The sequence below is a fragment of the Sorex fumeus genome, unplaced genomic scaffold, assembly GCF_029834395.1.
Source record: "Sorex fumeus unplaced genomic scaffold, SorFum_2.1 ptg000003l, whole genome shotgun sequence".
Taxonomy (NCBI): Eukaryota; Metazoa; Chordata; class Mammalia; order Eulipotyphla; family Soricidae; genus Sorex; species Sorex fumeus.
Window position 1 is genome coordinate 37,908,657 of NW_026606060.1, and position 21,063 is coordinate 37,929,719.

The 21,063-nt window shown below is 34.3% G+C and overlaps 1 protein-coding gene across 1 annotated transcript in view; it reads right to left on the reverse strand.

The window, feature by feature from the left end:
- EPYC (epiphycan) overlaps positions 1-20,745 on the reverse strand; it is a 42,995-nt gene extending 22,250 nt beyond the window's left edge. Inside the window, exons 1-2 of the mRNA XM_056117882.1 lie at positions 20,648-20,745; positions 18,284-18,454 (exon numbers count right to left, since the gene is read on the reverse strand). Coding sequence (XP_055973857.1) covers positions 18,284-18,442 — 159 coding nt within the window. The 5' untranslated portion in view covers positions 18,443-18,454; positions 20,648-20,745. The remainder of the gene's footprint in view (positions 1-18,283; positions 18,455-20,647) is intronic.
- Between the last annotated feature and the right edge of the window lie 318 nt (positions 20,746-21,063).

Below are 21,063 nucleotides of genomic sequence, written 5' to 3' on the forward strand. Positions count from 1 at the left end.
ACTTCACCAGTCCTAACCAGCTCTAGAACTTCCCAGATAATGATGTTAGAAGCAAACCTGTTGAGGATATTTAATAAACTCAAGAAAAAATACAAGAAAGAAATAAAGTACAAGAAAGCATTAAGTTGGAAATGAAAAAACAAATAAAAAACTACAATCAAAAGTGACAGAAATTGGTAGGTGAAATTTTTAAAACTCAGTGGAAGGCCTTTGCAGTAACTGACAAAATCAATGAGCTGCAAGATCAGATCCAGTAAACCTCTAGAGGAAAAAAATAATAAAGCACAATATGGAAAAAGTACCTCAAAATAAGTGAATATCACATGAGAAAATTATGGGATCAGTTGAAGAAGAACCACATAAAACCATCAGAGACACAGGGTGGGAAGGTGATGTTGATGAAACTATATTAGTCAAATAATCATAGCTGAGAAGTTCCCAGAGTCGAAGACTCCATGTACTCAGATTCAAGAATCCTAAAGGGTCAAAGCCAAAGAAGACCCAAATAAAAGTATTATGTTACATCATAATCAGCTGATAAAAGCAAAGACAGACACAGAGACAGAATATTGGAAGCAGCAATATTAAAAGAGAGAATTATATACAAATGATCTGCTTTACAATGCACAGCAGATTTGGGAACAAGAGAGATTGTACAGCAAGTATGGCACCACATATAGTCCCCAGAGACCCACCCAGAGAGATTCCTGAGCACAGATCCAAGAGTAAGCCCTTCACATGGCTGGGCAACCCCACTATCAAAGAAAAAAAAGAAATCAAAACTGATTCACAACAGTTTTCTCAAATGAGAGACTCGATAAACCAGAAGAGAAAGGTACGGTATTATAAAAAGTCTCAATAGTATGAGCATCTCACCAAGAATACTCACTCCAATGAGACTTTCATTCATGTTTAAAGGAATGATGTAGAGCTCTACAGAGAAGGGAAAACTCAGTAACTTCATAGCCTTGAAACCAACTTTGTGAGACACATGGAAAGGGCTTACTTAAGACAAGACAAACTTAAAAAACACATAATGATATAAAAAAAGAAAACATTTTTCATGCCAGTAATTTCAGTCAATATCAAATGGACTTAATGTACCAATAAAGAAACAACAGTAGGGTGAATCACACAACTGAACCCAACTTTCTGCTTTCCACAAGAGATACATTTCAATAGTAAGGGCAAGCACAGGCTCAGATTCAAAGACTGGGAAACAATATTTCAAGCAAATAATTTCCTTTAATAAGGCCAGGTTGACCACATTTATATTAGACAATACAGACTTTTGAAGTTAAAAAAAAGTTTTAAAGGAGAGAGGAATGAAGAATGCACTCTCCTAAACATCATGCACCTCATTAGGGACCATCAAAATATTCAAACAACTGACAAAAGGCCTCAAAGAAGATATTGACAGCGGTTAATAGTAGCTGGAGTCATCAACACTACTTTGTCACCTCTGGGTCTGTCAACCAGTCTGAACAAGGCTTTGAAAGAAGAAATGAGACATGGGCCTAATATATAAATATATGAGTCTACATCCCTAAAGTTAAAAATCACATTCTTTTCCAGGGAAAATGTTTTATTTTCCAGCAGAGACTACACTCTGTTCACAAAACATGCTTCCATAAAATCAAGAAGATAAAAATTACATCAACTATCCTTTTAGACCATGATCCATTGAAAATGGAAGTTAATCAAAAACAGAAAGAAGAGGAAATGACCAAATACTTGGAAATTAAATAACTCACCACTGAACAAACAGTGGGTCAAGAAGAATATCATAAAGGAAATCAAAAGCTTTCTGGAAACAGAAGAGAATGAAGAAATGAGCTGCAAAATATAAGGAACACAAAAAGCGGAGTTAAAAGTAAAGTTCATAGCAATGTAATCATTCATGAGAAAGCAGGTAAAAGTCTACATAAATAAACCAAATGCATAGTTTAAGCAGCTAGAAAAGACAAAAGGAACCAAAAGCAAATAGAGGGACTGAGTTACTAAGACCTAGAGATGAAATTAATGAAATGGAAACTTAAGAAACTTGAATTGCTCAGTTGATTCAAAAGATTAACTAAAATAAGAGTTATTTCATTGAATAAATAGACAACATTGACAAATCATTAGCAATACTTGCAAAAAAAATAAAATTATAGAAAACTAATCAATAATGAAAGGGGAGATGGCACAGTAGATACCATAGAAATTCAAAGGATTAACAGAATTGCTTAGAAAATCTTTTTGTCGTAAAACCAGAAATCTTACAAATTTTCAACGCCCATAACCTTTCAAGGTTAAATGGAGAGGAAACAGAGCACCTGGTCACACCAATTTTTATCATGGAAATAAAAAGTAAATCAAAAATCTCCCCCAAGACAAAGCCCAGGTGGATTATAAATGTATTCATCCAAACATTTAAAGAAGACCTATTCCCAATATTCTTCAGGCTCTTTTGGAAAGCCAAAGAAACAGGGACACTTCCTGCACACTGCTCCCCAATATATATATATATATATATATATATATATATGTATATGTATTTTTATTTATTTTTTTTCTTTTTGGGTCACGCCCAGAAATGCAAAGGGGTTACTCCTGTCTCATACACTCAGGAATTACTCCTGGCGGTGCTCGCGAGACCATATGGGATGCTGGGAATGGAACCTGGGTTGGCTGCGTGCAAGGCAAATGCCCTACCTGCTGTGCTATCGCTCCAGCCCCCTGTATTTTTAATATGTATATTTCCCTAGGTTGATTTACCTTGCATATATCACTGACATCAGCAAAAAATGCATGATTTTGGTTATTATATCCTTGATTTCTTTATTATAGACAAGTGTTCTTTGAGTCTGGCTAATTTTTTTAGTATTTACTAAAATTCTCTATCCTCAAATTTAGAGGTAAATTTACTATTTATTTTTGAAAACTCAGTTTATTTATTTATTTATTTATTTATTGAAAACCTCAGTATTTTTAAAGTTAAGTAAAATAAAATCTGTATTATTAATAACTGTAAGTTATATATCAAAAATAATGGCTTTTTGACATCAAAATAACAATCATGGTCATGGTCCTCTTGTTACTCATCGATTTGCTTGAGTGGGCCCAGTAACATCTTCATCGTAAGACTTGTTGTTACTGTGTTTGGCATATTGAATGCATCGCGGGGAGCTTGCTAGGCTTTGTTGCGTGGGCGAGATGCTCTCGGTAGCTTGCCGGGCTCTCCGAGAGAGGCAGAGGAATCGAACTTGGGTTGGCCATATTGGCCACTTGCAAGGCAAACGCCTTACCCACTGTGCTATCACTCCAGCCCCAAAATAACAATAATTTTAACATTTTTAATGTTACTCACACCTATAAGAACTTCAAATGATTTATTATTTTAATGTATTCTAAGTGGTAATTCTTTGTACATTTATAATTCTATGTAATAAAGATGTTTGGTCAATGTCATATTTAAATGGAAACTTTTGTACCAAAGAAAAAAGCTGATGATTTGAAGATTTTGTTTAATTGTCTCTTTCTAATCTGTTTTTCTTCTGAAACCTTGGCTGTTTTTATTCCTGTTCAGATGTTTATTTTCTTATTCCCTTTTCTTATGTCAGAAAATGGTCACATTCCAGTTTCTGCTGCCAGAAAGATGTTTCAATTAAATGTTATCCCAATTTATTCAGGACTCCAATTCACCATCATCCTCATAGGCCCTTGGAACTCAGTGGTTTTTGTTATCTTAGTTTTCACTAGCCGTATCATCTACTTCTAATTGAATGTTTTCAAATAATATTGTTAGGGAACTTTAGAAAAGGCTTTAAAAACATTATCTAATTGCAAAGTCAGTTCATGTTCCCTTTCTCCTTTCTGCCCTGTTCCCCAAGTAAGGATGCCAGAGGGGGGAAAAATAATGTAGGCTGAGCTGAAATCAGTAGTCTCCTGAGGATAGTGGTAGGGAGACAGAGTCAATCACAATAATTTAAAACAAAGGCACTGAACAGAAAACCAAGTGATTTGAAACCTTTAAAACTTTACTTTTAATGTTGAAATACTTTAGCGTTTTAAAAAGTTTTAGTCTTTTTTTATCCTAAGACACAGCACACTGTTCTTTCTAATATAGACTTTATTGAAGCACAGAGTATCATAACTTATGCTATTTAGTTATAACTTCTCTGCAATAAAACTACTGTTCACTGATGAAGATAAAATGTCATTATGATCACAGGGTAATTATAGAAATTTTGAATAAGAAAAACTGCACATATATAAAACTTCCCAGGAAGATAATGATTATTGTATATATTTTTATATTATCCCATATCAGGGTCCAAACTTTGCACAATTCTACATATTTGAAAGCCTTAATTTATTTCCTAGGATTAAAACTACTTTAGGCAGTTTTAAAAAATGTGTTAACAAGAATGTCAACCTCTTATTGCTGTCAATATATTATTTTCAAGTAGTGCCACTTGGGATTGTCAATATTTATAACACCAGTAAAAAGAACTTTAGATAAATCAGCTCTGTAATACTATCAGTCAAAAGAACATTTGTTTTCCAAGGGTTCAAAAATTTTAAATTTGTCAAATACTATAATTTCGAAGTCATTTATGTGAAAAATATTTTTGTGATTAGAAGCCTACTAAGTGTCACTGAAATGAATTTGATAGTGTTTCAGTAACTGATTTTTGTTTTGCTCTCAGAACCACAATGTACAAATCCTCTAATCTCATTACCTTTGAATATGCCACAGACTAAATATAGTGAAAGAAGTTTATAATGTCCTGAGTCTGATTTTTTTCATACTAACTCTTCAAGAACTTTAGATATATATTTTTAAGGAACTTTCTATATTATAGCTCAAAAGATAATATATTTTACAAAGAAACTTGATCCAATCCCAATATATATTATATGTATTTTCTATATCCTAATATTAAAAAATGGAAGATGTAGGGCAAGAGAGATAGCACAGAAGTAAAGCCTTTCCCTGGCATGTAGCAGACCCCAGTTTGACCTGGGCACTCACAAATGGTCCACTGAGCATCATTGGGAGCGATCTCTGAATATACAGCCAGGAGTAATCCTGAACAGCAAAGGGTGTGAGGCCAAAATGAAAGTAAACAAGCAAGCAAGGAAGAAAGAAATTAAGGAAGGAAAAATAAAGAGAGAAAGAGTAGGAGGGAGAAGGGAAGAGAGGGAGGGAAGGGAGCGGCAGAGGGAGGGAAGGAGGGAGGACGGGAGAGGGAGGGGAGATTTACATTAATATAGATAACACATATCTTTTTAAAGCCTTTGGTAAATATTAGCAGAATTTTCACAATGTCATTTTGATGGTCTTTTAGGGAACACATATCTGCATTATATTGATTTGACATGAGCCAGAAATCATGCAACCTGGTTAAAGATGGCATGATGATGAAAGAATACTTGAATTCCTTTAATGTCAGTATGCCTGCACCTTAACAAGTATAAGGTAAGCCTTTCTGTGTCTAGCAATCTCAAGACAGAGTTTAGTAGAGCTGTTCTAAAATAAAGATATTTACAGCACCATAAGAGATCTAGTAAATTTTGAAATTGTGAAAATAGGGCTAGCAGAACAATAACAGGCCAAGTCAAACTATAGAAATTAGTATGATGGGAGAATTTTTCCAACATAGGATCATCTAATAACATATGAAGAACTCTAATATTTTTGAACATTACTTTTAACACATTTATAAATCAATGATCTTCTGTCACTATGGAAGATAAGATGAAACAAAATCTAGAGTATTAAATCCCCAGTGGTAGATTTCTCCAAACCATGGGCTCATCTCTCTTGGTTCTCTGAAACCACCATGCACTTGTTTGAATAATATACTTATTCTTAAAATAATTATTTTAAAGACTCAGGATTGGCTTGTTATTAAAATTTGACAAATATTAAGGTTGTGATAAAAGTTGTAACAATCATTCACATGCAATGAACATTCACTTAAACTGTTTCTTTTAAGATTGTTTAAGTCAGGAAAACTTGATAAAGAACTAGTAACTATATCTCTCTGAAGCAATGAACCATTTCTTTATCTGAAATATTTTACTTGTCTCTAAGAGTCGTATTTAATCCAAACCCTAAGAATCTATCTAGTTGACATGAAGTTAAAGGAACTGAGAAAGGAAAATTTGGGGTTACCTATAATTTGGATTTTTAACTTACAAGACAAAAAATTGAGATTTTGTAGTGTTATAACTTTAGATTAAAAACAAACAAACAGACTTGACTTGTAACGGACATTTTTTTTAATGTGTATAAAGAAGTATAGTGAGAAAATAATAGAAGGTCAAAAGCAATAGAATCTAAGAATTGGTCTACAGAACTGACAGAAATTAGTATGGCAATAGCAGGTGGAGATGTATGGGGTCTGGAGTGAGGTTTGAATGTGGGAGGGGGCAGGGAGACCCTAAAACAATGGTGGAAGGAAATAGACACTGTCCTGGGGATGTAGTGTAGGAATATTATATTCATGAAAGTCTACCATTGTCAATTCTGTAAAATTATAAATCATGGTGACTTAAAATTATATTTTGCCTTTTTTTCCTCCAATACTTCATATAGGTAGGAAAATGTATATGAATCTGCATCATCTTTATTACATGTCTTTAATTGTATGAGTGGAATATATTTGCTTTACATTAATTTCACTATAGACTTAAAATTTGATTGTCTCATCTCATTATGATTGGATAATGAGGCTTGATACAATTCAGGCAGAACATATAATTAAAAGTAATTTGGAGGAAGTTTGAGAGGTTCACCCAAATATGCTTAGGGATTACTCATGACTCTGCTTTAAGGAAACATTCCTGGCCATGCTGGGGAAACACACGAGGTGCCAGGGACCAAACCTGAGTCAGCCATTGCAAAACAAGCCCCTGCCTGTGGTACTATTCCTCCAGTCCCAAGAGAGAAACTTTAATTTCATATACAGAGAGAACTTTAAATTAAATTTTGAGATAAATTAAATTTTGTCTTCCTCAGTAATAAGAGGCATGTTTCTTACTCTGTGTTCCATTTCTTTTCACCGATTGTGTATTTCAGTCTCAAATAGGAGGAGCACTTGCAGAATTCTACTTAATGTTTAGAAAAAATAGTATTGTTTATATGATATAATAGTGTGTGTTTATATGATATGGAAAAGTATGAGTTTTGAGGTATTGACTTCAAATTACACAACTAGATCTTATTTTTCCTGCGCACTATAGCATAAGAAGAGTAATACAAAATACAACAAATTATGTTGTGGAGACTATAATATATTGTACTCTAAATAAATTATTTTGAGTAAGTAGTATTATGTAAGATAATGATACTTCTAACTATAGATTTGTATTTTTCTAATTTCTAACTATAGATTTGTAAGATAATGATATTTCTAACTATAGTTTGTATTTTTCTATTTCTGTACAGAGTATAACTTGCATTTATGTAAGACATTTTAAGTGTTCTTCAAGAAAAAAATGTGATGGATACATACAAATAAAATACTTGATATCTTAGATTTGCTTTCTGAACTGTGACTGATGACAGATTTCTTTTATTTTGAGGCTGTGGTTGCTTAGGGGTTACTCTTGGCTCTGACTCTGCACTTAAGAACTACCCTGGCAATGTTCAGGAACTATATGGATGATACCGGGGACTGAGCCTGGGTTGGCTGCATGCAAGGCAAACACCCTACTACATGTACTATCTCTCTGGTCCCTGGGGGAAACATAATTTTATCATGAATATTTTTGTCTGTGCTAAAGAAAAACCCCATCTCTAAATATATAAATATAAATATTTATGTGTATCTATTTTTACTTTCTGAAGTGTGTCAAACTGTGTTTCTACATTACCTATACTGGAACGTGCAGAGGGTTATGAAGGTACTTGGCATACCTCTAACCTAGCAGTTCTTATTCCTGGTTCTCAGAAAAAGGCTACTAATGGATCTAGAGTAAACCCAGTGATGTTAGTTTTCATTCCAGCTACGTGAGGACAACTTTGATCACCAGTTCTTAATCTTTAGTGGCTATTGAGTGAATGAGTGATTGGGTGGAAAAGCTACTAACAGTATTTGAATCTCTGCCATGCACCAAACTCTAAAATAAATGGCTAACAGTTGAATTGATCATTACAAGTCCTCTTATAAATTTGACATTGACTGGCACTCAGAAGGGAGAGATAACTACCCAGAACCATGTAGTGGGTGATATAGTGGGGACTTGCACATAGGAAGTATGTTGGTTCCATATTCCATGTTACTCCACACAGCAACATGACAATCCCAAGGTTGAAGCAAGGTGCAATCATAAAATCAAAGATTTCCCCTACTGTTGTTTTTGTGTATATTAGTGATTTAAGAGTATATGATAAGTCAGTTTGGAGGGCAAATATTCTAATTAACTTATTTAGGATTTGAAAGGGTCATAACCAGTGGTTCTCAAGAGCTACTCCTGGTTCTATGTTCAGGAAAGATGCCTGGAAGTGCCCAAGGAATGATATTTGGAGCTGAGAATCTAGTAGGGTAGGATGCATATGAGTCAAGAAAGTGGCCTATCTCCTATAATGTTTTTTGGACCTTCACCTCTTTATTTGCTAATTGGAGAACTCCCACTGTGACAGTCAAATCCTAACCTCAAAGCTCATTTTTTAAAAAAAACAAATAACATTCAAATTACTAGTCTCATCACATTTTCACATTTTCTTAAGTATTTTAAATCTAGAGTGCACTTTGGATTTTTACTCTAGCATAAGGTAAAGGTAAAGGTAAAGGTAAAGGTAAAGGTAAAGGTAAAGGTAAAGGTAAAGGTAAAGGCCCTCCCGTTGATCGTCTATTTGCTCGAGCGGGCCCAGTAACGTCTCCATTGGAGACTTTGTTGTTACTGTGTCTGGCATATCGAATACTCTCGGTAGCTTGCTGGGCTCTCCGAGAGGGGCGGAGGAATCGAACTCGGGTCGGCCATGTTGGCCGCTTGTAAGGCGAACGCCCTACCGCTGTGCAGTAGGCACATTAATTAAGAAATTAAGAAATTAATGTAAAGCTCATAAGGTAAGGTTTTTTTTTTTCAAGAGGACAGAACTGTACATTTACCTTTGCTTTCCAAAGGTGTAAAAGGACCATGAACTCTTCAACAAAGTTACTAAAAACAGCACTCCTGAGTTTCATATACTGACTTGAAGATATTTTAGTTGCAGTGGAATTGTGCTTTTAACATGAGTCTGGTATTCCAATTGATTTAAGAGACCCGTATTAATTATATAAAAGAATGTGACCATGAACGCTGGCAATGGAAGCTGTATCTTTTCTATTTTATCTTGAAAATGGATGAGAAAGAAATATATTTGGCAAAAATTGCTCAGTCCTCCTATTTCTGACAAAACAGATTTCAGTACAGAGGATCATCTTACCTTTGCTCCCTTAAATAATTTGACATCTATGATAGATGCTGAGTTATTGTGAAAACTATAATCACTTGGAAATTCTTGCTCCTTTCATTCCTAATAATCAAATTACTGAATTTCAGAGGAATGAAAACTCAAAACTGGACATGGTTAAAAGAAATAAAGATTAAAGAGGAACAGTAGAAAATTAATGCAGGCTTTTAGTGCCAAAGACTTTCTGGTTTGGCATTAACAGAATCGAATTTAAATTTGACACTGAAACATCTGAGCTGAATAACCTTGGACAAAATGCTGATCCTTGGTTGTTATTTTATTATTAATAGCAACAATGGCAATTGAATAATATTTTATTTCTAGAAATATTTGTGATATTTCACTTCTGGTTTTGGCTTCATTATAATTAAAATTCAGACAAATCATTCTGAGACAAAAAAATCTCAGAATTTTTACTTTTTCCTAATGACCAAACACAATTATTTTGTGTTACTTTTCCTTTTGTGTTTGAGCATCTTTAGTGAAGAGAAAAGATGAAGAGGATAAAAAAATCCCCTATATCCTGAAAATAAGATTAACTGAATTTCCTTCTCCTCCTCAGTTCTCCTCCTCCTCCTCTTCCTACTCCACCACCACCACCACCACCACCACCACCACCACCACGACCACCATCACCACCTCCACCTCCACCACCTTCTTCTTTTTCTTCTTCTTCTTCTTCTTCTTCTTCTTCTTCTTCTTCTTCTTCTTCTTCTTCTTCTTCTTCTTCTTCTTCTTCTTCTTCTTCTTCTTCTTCTTCTTCTTCTTCCTCCTCCTCCTCCTCCTCTTCCTCCTCCTCCTCCTCCTCCTCCTCTTTTGCCACTTCCTCCTCCTCTTCCTCTTCTCTTCCTTCTCCTCTTCCTCCTTCTCTTCCTCCTCCTTCTTCCTTCATCTTTCTTCTTTGTGTTTGGGTGACATCCTGCTTTGCTTATAGCTTATGCTTGGCTCTTAAATCAAGGATAAATTCTGGTGGGACTGGGGACCAATGGAATGCTGGGGCTTAAACTTAGGTTGGTTGGATGCAAGGCCACGGTCCTACCCACTGCACTATCTCTCCAGTCAGCAGATTTACTGAAGTAAAACTATTTACTTACCCTCCAAATTTTTTGTATCTAAATCATATTTTTAATTTTGAAAATTTGTTGTATCCAGACTAAAGACAGTTTAGCCAGTAGGGCACTGTCTTGCACCTCGTTCATTCCCCTATTTCCCACATGGTCCCTCAACTAGCCAGAAAATATTACTGTGTACAGAGTCAGGAGTAAGCCTTGAGCATTCCTAAATGTAGTGCAACAATAACCCTCCCCCCCAAAAAAGTATAAATTTGACAGTGAAGCATAATTCAAGTGTATAAAAATAATATTCCACATATCTTTGTAGGATAAAATGAATAGTATTATAATTAACTTTATTTTTTTCCTTTTATTCTCAGGGCTTATTTCTGGTTCTGCAATCAGGAGTAAGTTCTAGCTAGTCATTACTGATGGGGCTCAAGGGACCATATTGTGTCCTGGGGATCAAACCTGGGCTGGCCACCTGCAAGGCAAACGCTTCTCCAGGACTATAGATACCATTAGTAGTCCCAACTTAATAATTTTTGTACAGAAAATTTATAGTTTGAAACAAGTTATCCTTCAGCATTAATAAAATTCCTTACCAATTAATTTAATATAAAATCTAATTTTACATTTTCTTCTTATTTCTTTAACTAACATGGATATATAAGTCAAAAAGTAGTCAAAATTATAATTAAAATTTTATTCTATTTAAGCAATTATGGTGTAGTAATACATTTTCTTAACTTATATTTTTATAATTATATTATAATAGAAAACATATAGGCTTAATTTATCCTCAACACAAACACCATCATGATTTTCTCCCAGTTTCACATTTTTAATACATTTCATTCTTACTCCTTTGGTGAATATTAGACCTTTTTTCATCTAAGTATAATTTTGCAATTGAACTTATTTAATTTAATGAGAATTTTATTTAGAGAAAGATTTTTAAGAATATAGCTGAAATGTTCCATGGAAGAGGAAAAAGTTGCCTAATTTCCAAAATTAATGGAGAGCAATGATTTGAAAAGTAGCCCTTATTCAGGAATTTCTATTAGTTAATTATTACAGTATTCTGTGGTTAGTTATTGGTGCTATTTTCATATAAACACACATGCTATCTAATTTCAGATAAGATAGTATGTGAGACTGTTTTGGGAGAATATCTACTGGTGAGATTAGGATGACGGGAAATTAAGATAGGAAACTAATACCAAAGAATGAGGCATGTTTGCGTCTCCAAATTTCTGAGCAAAATGGAGAACATTGTTTGAAGATGCAGAGTTTATAAAATATATGAATTTCTTTTTTAAATTTATAACCCATTCTGGCACTGGAGCCTGAGAATTTGATTTTTTATAACCTCATGAAAACCATTGTGTGTTGTCTATCAGTATGAATTCCCTCGCAGCATCCAACAGTAAATCTAATCAAGTGTTCCATAGAATCACAGAGTATCAAATCCGCTATATTTGTGAAGATGCAGAAACAGCACATTGTACTTAAGTAAAATTATATAGACTAAAGTAGTATATGTAGGGTAAACGTCACTATCTGAATGGAGCCAAACATTTTTTACTGAAGGAATAGAAGTTCTTAACTTCTGGCAGTCTCTATAAATATTAACATAGTCATTTAGTTTTTCTCTAGAAAAAAACATTTATTCACGGTGGTGGGTAAACAGGTTTAGGCCTGAGCAAATTAAAATTCAGACTACAGTCTTAAAATTAAAAAATAAAGAACCTTATCTTGGTCAAAAATACAATTTCAACTTGAGCCATCCTAGGAATACTAAAATTTAAATGATTTTATATTCATGATAAAACATTTAAGGCAAACAGAAGATTATTTTTCCTTATCCTAGATATAACAAATATGTGAGATAATGTGAAGAAAGCTTATCAACAATTATAATTTGAAATTTTCAGTCTTAAGCCATTCTTTCTTATATAGAATTTTAATAACAATTGTCTATAAGTTTAATAATAATTGTCTATAAGGTGACTTTTAGATCATATTATTCATGTAAGAATGCTTTATTTTTTTCTTTTAGAAGTCTTGGAGCTTTTAATATTCAGTCTAACTAGGTCCCCTATCAAATTAAAAGGATCATTTGGAAAATATTAGAAAATAGAAGAAGGGTAATACAACTTTTTATTAACTTGGGAACTATTTTCTAAAGAGAATATAACATTATTATAATATATCATTATATATGCCACTAAGATATCCATCCAATCTTAGTTGTTAACCAATAACTTAATATTCTCATCGATTCAAATTGTGCTGGAGTGATAGCACAGCGGCAGGGTCTTGCACGTGGCTGGTCCAGCGGAGCCGGATTCGATTACTCCTCCCCTCTCAGAGAGCCCGGCAAGCTACCAAGAGTATCTTGCCCGCATGGCAAAGCCTGGCAAGCTCCCCATGACGTATTCGATATGACAAATACAGTAACAACAAGTCTCACAATGGAGATGTTACTGGGCCCACTCCAGCAAATCGATGAATGGGAGGACAGTGCTACAGAAATTCAAATGGTAAAAATAATAGTACTTTGTAGCTTTCTTGTAAGGATTTGATATAAGAAATAATATGCCCAGAGTAGTACCAGAAGAATGATAGATGTTTTCAGGTTTAGATATTATTCATGGGGAAGCAAGTAATTTACATTTTGGAGTAATACTTATAACCAATTACTATTCATATAGTTAAAATAAAATCTTAAGTTAAAAAGCATCAATTATTTTGTTATAACAACAAAAAATATTTCCTAGGTAATATAGAAAACTATGGTAAAAGTAACACTGCACTGTCCTCCCGTTTTTCATCCATTTGCTCGAGCAGGCCAATAACATTCCCATTGTGAGACTTTGTTGTTACTGTGTTTGGCATATTGAATACGTCACGGGTAGCTTGCCAGGCTTTGCCATATGGGCGAGATACTCTCGGTAGCTTGCCAGGCTCTCTGAGAGGGATAGAGGAATCAAACTCCGGTCAGCCAGGTCGACTGCATGCAAGGCAAACACCCTACCCGCTGTGCTATTGCTCCAGCCCAATGGTAAAATATAATGGTAAAAGTGATCTCCTAACATCTGCTCTTTATGGAGATCTTTACTGAATACATTTTTTAAACAGGAACACTTCCATGAGTCTTTTCCAACTGCTAAAGACATACTAAATATATTACCACCAGTAGAAATTAATAAGGTTCTATTGATATTTTAACACTGGAAACCAGAGGTTGTATGTTTCAATGACTTGGTTAATCAATGGACTCACAAATGAAAATCTTGCAGCAGTGTATTTCAAATTAGGTGTCATAAAATTTAACAATATTTTATTTCCATTATACATAGAATGGGAAGATAAATTCAGTAATTGAAAGCTATACTGTTTATTTTTTCCCTCACATCCAGCTGTGCTCTGGGCTAATCTTGGCTCTATGCTTGGAGGTCTCTCCTGGAGGGGATGGGGGACCATTTTAACTGCTAGGGATGAAATCTGGGATGGCCGCATGCAAGGCGAGTACCTTATCCACTGTAGTGTCTCTCCCACCCCAGGACATTAAGTTTCTGACTCACAGTTTTTGTGATCCAGATATAATGTGCGTTCTCTGCTCAGGTTATCAAAAAATAAATATGAGGACAGTGGTTAGGCATGCAAATTTACATGAGCCTCAGATTCCTCTGTCTATAAGAATGAGGTCCTGAGGTGCTTATCGACAAATCTCAACTTCTTCAGGTTTCCTGCATTCATTTCTATATTTAACTAACATTAATTCTCACCAACCTTCAGATTTGTTCCTGATCTATAGACCCTGACATAAAGAACTCATAAGTTCAGGTGAGAGCAACTAAAATAATATTTCTTATATAATGTAGCATAGTCTACAAATTACACAACTGATGCTTCAATATATTTATTATGTTAAGATATGGGTATACTAGAGACGAAACTTCACAGAATTTTGCCAAGCACATACACAAAAGGCTAAATCAGTCTTAGAATTGTCTTTTGTTTTACTTTTTAAAGTAATATTTATGAAATTTGATGGGTGCTCAGCATGTGGTTGGGGCTTGGGGGACCTTAAGGGGTGCTAAGTATAGAATCCAGGTCATCCAGATGCAAGGCAAGCACCCAGCCCAGAGACCTTGGCATGTAATTTAGCACTTAAGCGCTGTCCTTCCGTTATTCATTGATTTGCTGGAGTGGACCCAGTAACATCTCCATTGTAAGACTTGTTGTTACTGTGTTTGGCATATCGAATACTTCACGGGGAGCTTTCCAGGCTTTGCCATGCAGGCGAGATACTCTTGGTAGCTTGCTAGGCTCTCTGAGAGGGGCGAAGGAATCGAACCCGGCTCAATCAAACTATCACTCCAGACCCATGTAATTTAGAAGCACTGGTTTTCCATATTATTAGTTTTATGATATATTATTTCCTCCCTACTAATGAAATACATTCTGGGTTAAATCAGACAGAACTAGGAGTGGTGGCACAGCTGGTAGGGCATTTGCCTTGCACGCAGCTAAACTGGGTTCGATCCTCAGCATCTCATATGGTGCTCAGAGCAACACCAGTAGTAATTCCTGAGTGTAGAGCCAGGAATAACCCTTGAGGATTGCCGAGTGTCACCCAAAAAGCCAAAACAAAACAAAACAAAAAAACAGAACTATACTATTGGCTTTTAGAATTAAAAAAAAATCTGAAGTAAATGGGAATGGAGAGATAGTACTGTGGATACAGATTCCAGCTGCTTCCATATCTGGTATCACATCTGAGCCTTTCCAGGAGTGGTTTCTCAGCACAGAGATAGACTCATGCTCAAAAATCCAAACCAAACAAACTGAACTATATATTTTCACTTATTCTTCTAGTTTCTTATTTGTTGTACATTTATTTGTCTCCTGCCAAAGTTCACTTAGAAAATGTGTGGGATCAATAAAATATGGAGCCACTGACCTTAACTCATATTATAAATATGAGGCAAATTTATACCAGGAACCATCATAGGCTAAATTTTCAATAATGTATTTACTAAATTCATTCTATGAATTTCTTCATTTATATCCTAGAATTTATTCACAAACCATAACGATTGATTTTATTGCATGTATCTCATAAAATTATACACTAGTCTTTGTTGACTAGTTTTTGATTTTGGGAAATCTTATAAATATTGATGACATATTTCATATTTTAACTGAGTTTTTAATTACAATTCATATACATGTGATTGTCAATATAGTACCTTAAAACAGATGTTATGAAGATGACCATCATTAAATACTGTTAAATCCATCCAACCCCATCAAAAAATGGGGCAATGAAATGAACAGAAACTTTCTCAAAGAAGAAATCCAAATGGCAAAAAAGCACATGAGAAAATGCTCTACATCATTAACCATCAGGGAGATGCAGATCAAAACCACAATGAGATACCATCTCACACCTCAGAGACTGGCCCACATTCAAAAGAACAAAAGCAACCAATGCTGGCGCAGATGTGGCGAGAAAGGGACACTCCTTCACTGCTGGTGGGAATGCCAACTGGTTCAGCCTTTTTGGAAAACAGTATGGACGATTCTCAAAAAATTAGAAATTGAGTTCCCATTTGGCTCAGCAATACCACTCCTGGGAATATATCCCAGAAAGGCAAAAAAGTATAGTCGAAGTGACATCTACACTTGTTTGTTCATTGCAACACTCTTTACAATAGCCAGAATCTGGAAAAAAACCTGAGTGCCCAAGAACAGATGACCGGTTAAAGAAACTTTGGTACATCTACACAATGGAGTACTATGTTGCTGTTAGAAAAGATAAAGTCATGAAATTTACATACAAGTGGTACTACATGGAAAGTATTATGCTAAACGAAATGAGTCAGAAAGAGAAGGATAGACATAGAAAGATTGCATTCATCTGGGGGACATAAAGTAACAAAATAGGGGATTAATACCCAAGAATAGCCAAAATCAGTACCAGGAGGATTACTCCATGGTTTAGAGGTCAGCCAGGCATTCTAGGGAAAAGGGAAGCCCAGATAGAGAAGGGAGCATCAAATAAAGGGTGTTTGGAGGATCCTCCCAGGATGGGAGATACATGTTGAAAGTAGACTATGGACTGAACATGATTGCCACTCAATGCCTCTTTTGCAGACCACAACACCCAAAAGGAGAGAGAAAACAAAGGAGAAAACCTTGCCACAGATGCAGGGTGCGATGGGGGGAAGGGGGTAAGGGGGATACTGGGATCCATGGTGGTGGAAAATGGGCACTGGTGGAGGTATGGGTATTTGATCATTGTATAATCGAAACCCAAGCACAAAAATTTGTAAGTCTACAACTGTACCTCATGGTGTTTTAAAAAAAAAATACTGTTAAGTCTTGGATAATACATATTTCTGTTAAACACAAAGATTTATTAGTGGTTCTATGAAGTCCTCCATTTTCAAAGACTCAGGTTAGTATTAAAGAATTACTTGAGAATATCTCCAGATATTTGATAAATTATGGATTAGGACTTGTAGGCTAATATTCCACACATTTGATGATTGATAGGAGGACTTTATTGTAGAGTATGTAAATCTCTTGGAGTTAGCTTATATCAGATAAAAGATAATATGCTACATAACATTTAAACATATGCTTTTTTCTACATGTTTTACTTTCCTATTTATCAAAAGTAGTTATTCTATGAAGATTTATATTGAAAAGATTACTCCAAACATGTAAAGGAGATGTAATTTCCCTTTTGTTTTATTTATACTTAGGGTTGTTTATTTTAAACTGTGGGGTGGGGCGGGGGTGGGGAGACGATATTGTACATAAATTATACTCCAGCATTTTGAGGCCTGTTTGTTTTCTGAGTCAGAAAATTAGTCTGTATCCTTTAGTTATTCAAAAGCCCTGGCATTTAATTAGAAAATGTCATATCAGATTTATGTAATGAGTTGTAACCTTGCCAAGGCCTACATTAGCTGAAAGATAATCAGTCATCCAGGAAAACACATTTTAGTTGTTGTTGGAATAGAGTAGAAGTCTAATTTTTTTTTGCTTTTTGTTTCATTTTCCTCTCTCTCTCTCTCTCTCTTTCTCTCTCTCTCTTCTCTCTCTCTTTCTCTCTCTCTCTCTTTCTACCTCCACCCCTCTCTGTGCTTAGGAGACTGTGTGAATCAGAGGATATGAACATGTGCTGTCTGTGTGGGTGAGGGGGATTCCCTAGATTACCCAGACAGGTGGTGTTTGAGGCCTCCCTGTCTGAACCTGGCAGTGCTGAGGGAACCCTACCCTGTGGTGCCAGGGATCAAACCAGTGTTCACTTGGTGCAAGGCACTCACCTTCATTCTTCTGTTCACCTTGTCCTCTCTTGCCCCCATTCTCAGCTTCCTTTTTAATTTCCCTATCTTCTTCTAATTTACTTTAATCAAGACTTTTCCTTTTCCAACAAACTTTGTTGTCATGTAGATTACATTAGCTCATCTTTTTGTTGATTGCTTTCCTTTATGTTTTTTCTTTTCTAACTTGATAGAAACTCATTTTTCTTTTCCAATTTGGAAAAGACAAATAAAGAAAATTCTGCAAAACTGTAAGAGTCAAAAGAACTCCCCACTGTTAACCTTTAAAAATCCAAACACATTTTGGAGAAGAGGATATTATGAAATGACTGGCAGATTATCTCTACTTATAAATAAATAGAGTCCTTTTTGAAGAGCACAAACCTTAACATTTCATTTCTAATTTTTTTAAAGTTGCAAGGGAGATGAATTACCTCAGTTTGGTAAATAGGTATGTTTCTATAATTGTATAAATTATCCATGTCTTCCATGGTGGCGTCGTAGGCTTCTGAGTCATAGTTGATGGGCTCCAGCGTTGGAGCCGTGACAGCAGCATCAAGGATGACAAGTCCCAGAATGAGTCTTGCTAACATTTTCAAGCGTTCCTAATCACAAAATATTAAAACTAATAAATATTTAATTGATAATGACTTGTGAGTAGCTTGCACTAAATAGAAAATGATTCATCAATGTTAGCCCTGAGGAACGCTAGCTGGTAGCTTTCCTTTAATGAATAGTTTATAAACATTGTACATACATTTCTATGACTTCTGAAGACCACGGATATAACTCCCCAATTCATAAACATCCATGCTTTATAGCATATGCTGCATTTACAGTGAAATCAGTTTTATTTTTATAGAGAATTATTTTTAAAAGATAGAGAGAGATTGCATAAACATACACACAATGTCTTTTTGTTATCTAAGGTTATTTTTTTTCTTAGTACTAAGACTTTTTTTTTATCAAATCAGGGATGCAAGAATATTATCATGATTATAATGGCGAAAGTTAAAACTGACACACCATTTTATAGATGGAAAATTAATTAGTAATACAATTAGGACTCAGTTTCATATGTTTAGTTAGAGGTCTTTTTTGAATAAAATCATATAGTTTTGTTTTATATTTACTTATTCATGGAAAATTAATACATAAAAATGATTCAATATTTTATGCAATAGTGGTTTAGAATGTTCTTAAATAAACTGTACTTAAAAGAAAATCCATTTGCTTTTGTACTACATTTTATTTGAATTTTTACAAATATCTAATGTTTAAATTCACAATTGCTGCAAATCTATATTTAAAAGGAACTATTTGGCAATATTCCTCTAGAGGAACATTCACATACTGTTTGGAGTAGTGCAATCTTTTGTTTCATAATTATTTAATGAGTACAATTCTAGTTTCTTATGATAATATGATTTTTGAAATTTAATCAAGATCTTAATTTGATTTTATGTGCATTCCTATGAGTATATTGTACGTTAGGCTAAAATGATTCTCCTGTTTTATTTTAAACATCTAAGTTAGATCTATCAGAAATGTGTCAGTCATTTACTTATGGCAGTGAAGTATGTCTAAACTTTTTATCAAGCATGTCTAATTTTAAAGATTTTGTATTTTGAATATATTTCTTTGGTTTATTTTAGAAACAGTATGTGTGGTGTTTATATCCATACACAAATAAAAGGGAATTCATAATATCATTACTTTTAAATTCTAATGCACTGGCATAAAAACGGAACATCAGTTACCTGAAAGAAAGTCTTTATGAAAAGTTTAGGCAGAAGGACATGAATTCATCTGGGAATAAGAAGGAGCACAAGGAGCTTATTTTATCCCTTCCTATGCTTTCTTCAAATAAATTTTTTATTCACACCAGATCAACTAAGCCTTTATTTACTTGCCTTTGCAGAGGTCTTTACTGGACTGCAGACTTGGAACTGTCCTACACTCTTACTAACAAAGTCTTACTTAATAGAAGTGTGATTTGCAAATCTTACAGTGACCATGCTCCATATTCAAGTGGGAAGCACTAAACATTGACTACTACTAACCCAACATTTTCCTTGTACATTTTTGATGACTTTCATTGTTTAGAGAAATTGGGCCCTTACTCATTATTTTTCTCACAGCATGTTTTACACTTGATTATAAATGTATACATATAATATGCTTTTACTTGGCATAACCCCTATAGACATCAGCAATAACATGGTGAAACTTAGAAATTTGAATATCTCTCAAAATAGTTAAAATGTATATTCATTTTTAAAAGTAATTATACTAATATCTATTGTTGAAACTTTGAATACATTATCTACTTAACACCATTTAAAAATATCTGCTACTTAAACTTTGAAATACATAGTTCAAAAATCATTATAAGTTCATATTATATGTTATCTTTAGCATATTTCAAAACTTAAATGACTCCATTTCTTCTTTTTTTATATTTTAATCATTATCAACCAATATTGCCTGACTGTCCTGGAAAAGAATGCAATCTGTGTCAAGGAAGTTGACTTAAGGAATATATTGGAAACTATTTTAATTTTATTGGCATCTGCCATGACTAGTAAGATCGACTGTTTTGCTGTATGTTATTCCAAAACTAGTAGAGAATTTTGATTTCCCAGTATAACATAAATATTAAAGTTGAAAAAGTAAAAGGAATCCATTGACTTTAAAGTTCACTATGATATATTTAAGCAAGATGAATTACTTTTAAAGGTTATTATAGCAAAAATGGAAGCCTCTAGCCCAAGAAGAAAGCAAGTGTAAAAACTTACCTTTGGCTCCCACTTGATGGAATGGCACGAAGAGACTGAGAATGCAGAGCCAGTGGTATTTGCCCCTGACCAATGGTTGTGAATTCTGGTCTGTGGGAGGTGGAATTTATAACACACAATTTTTGTTTGGAAAAGCTAACCTTGAAAAATGCTTCTCAGTCTTTAAAAACCCCAAATTACTTTATAATCATCCAACCTACGCAGTAGAATCCAAGTAACATAGTATATGAAGTTCTCAAAATTGTGGTAAAAGGAGATAGACTTGTCAGTATGTCATTATGAAACAAAATCAAAATGTTGGTGTAACATATCTTATCTAAAATATTCAAATTAATTAAATAAGATAACGTATATTGTTGGTGCTATAGTTATATAGTTCACAAATATTCTAATAAGAGGTACATGACTAGAATTCT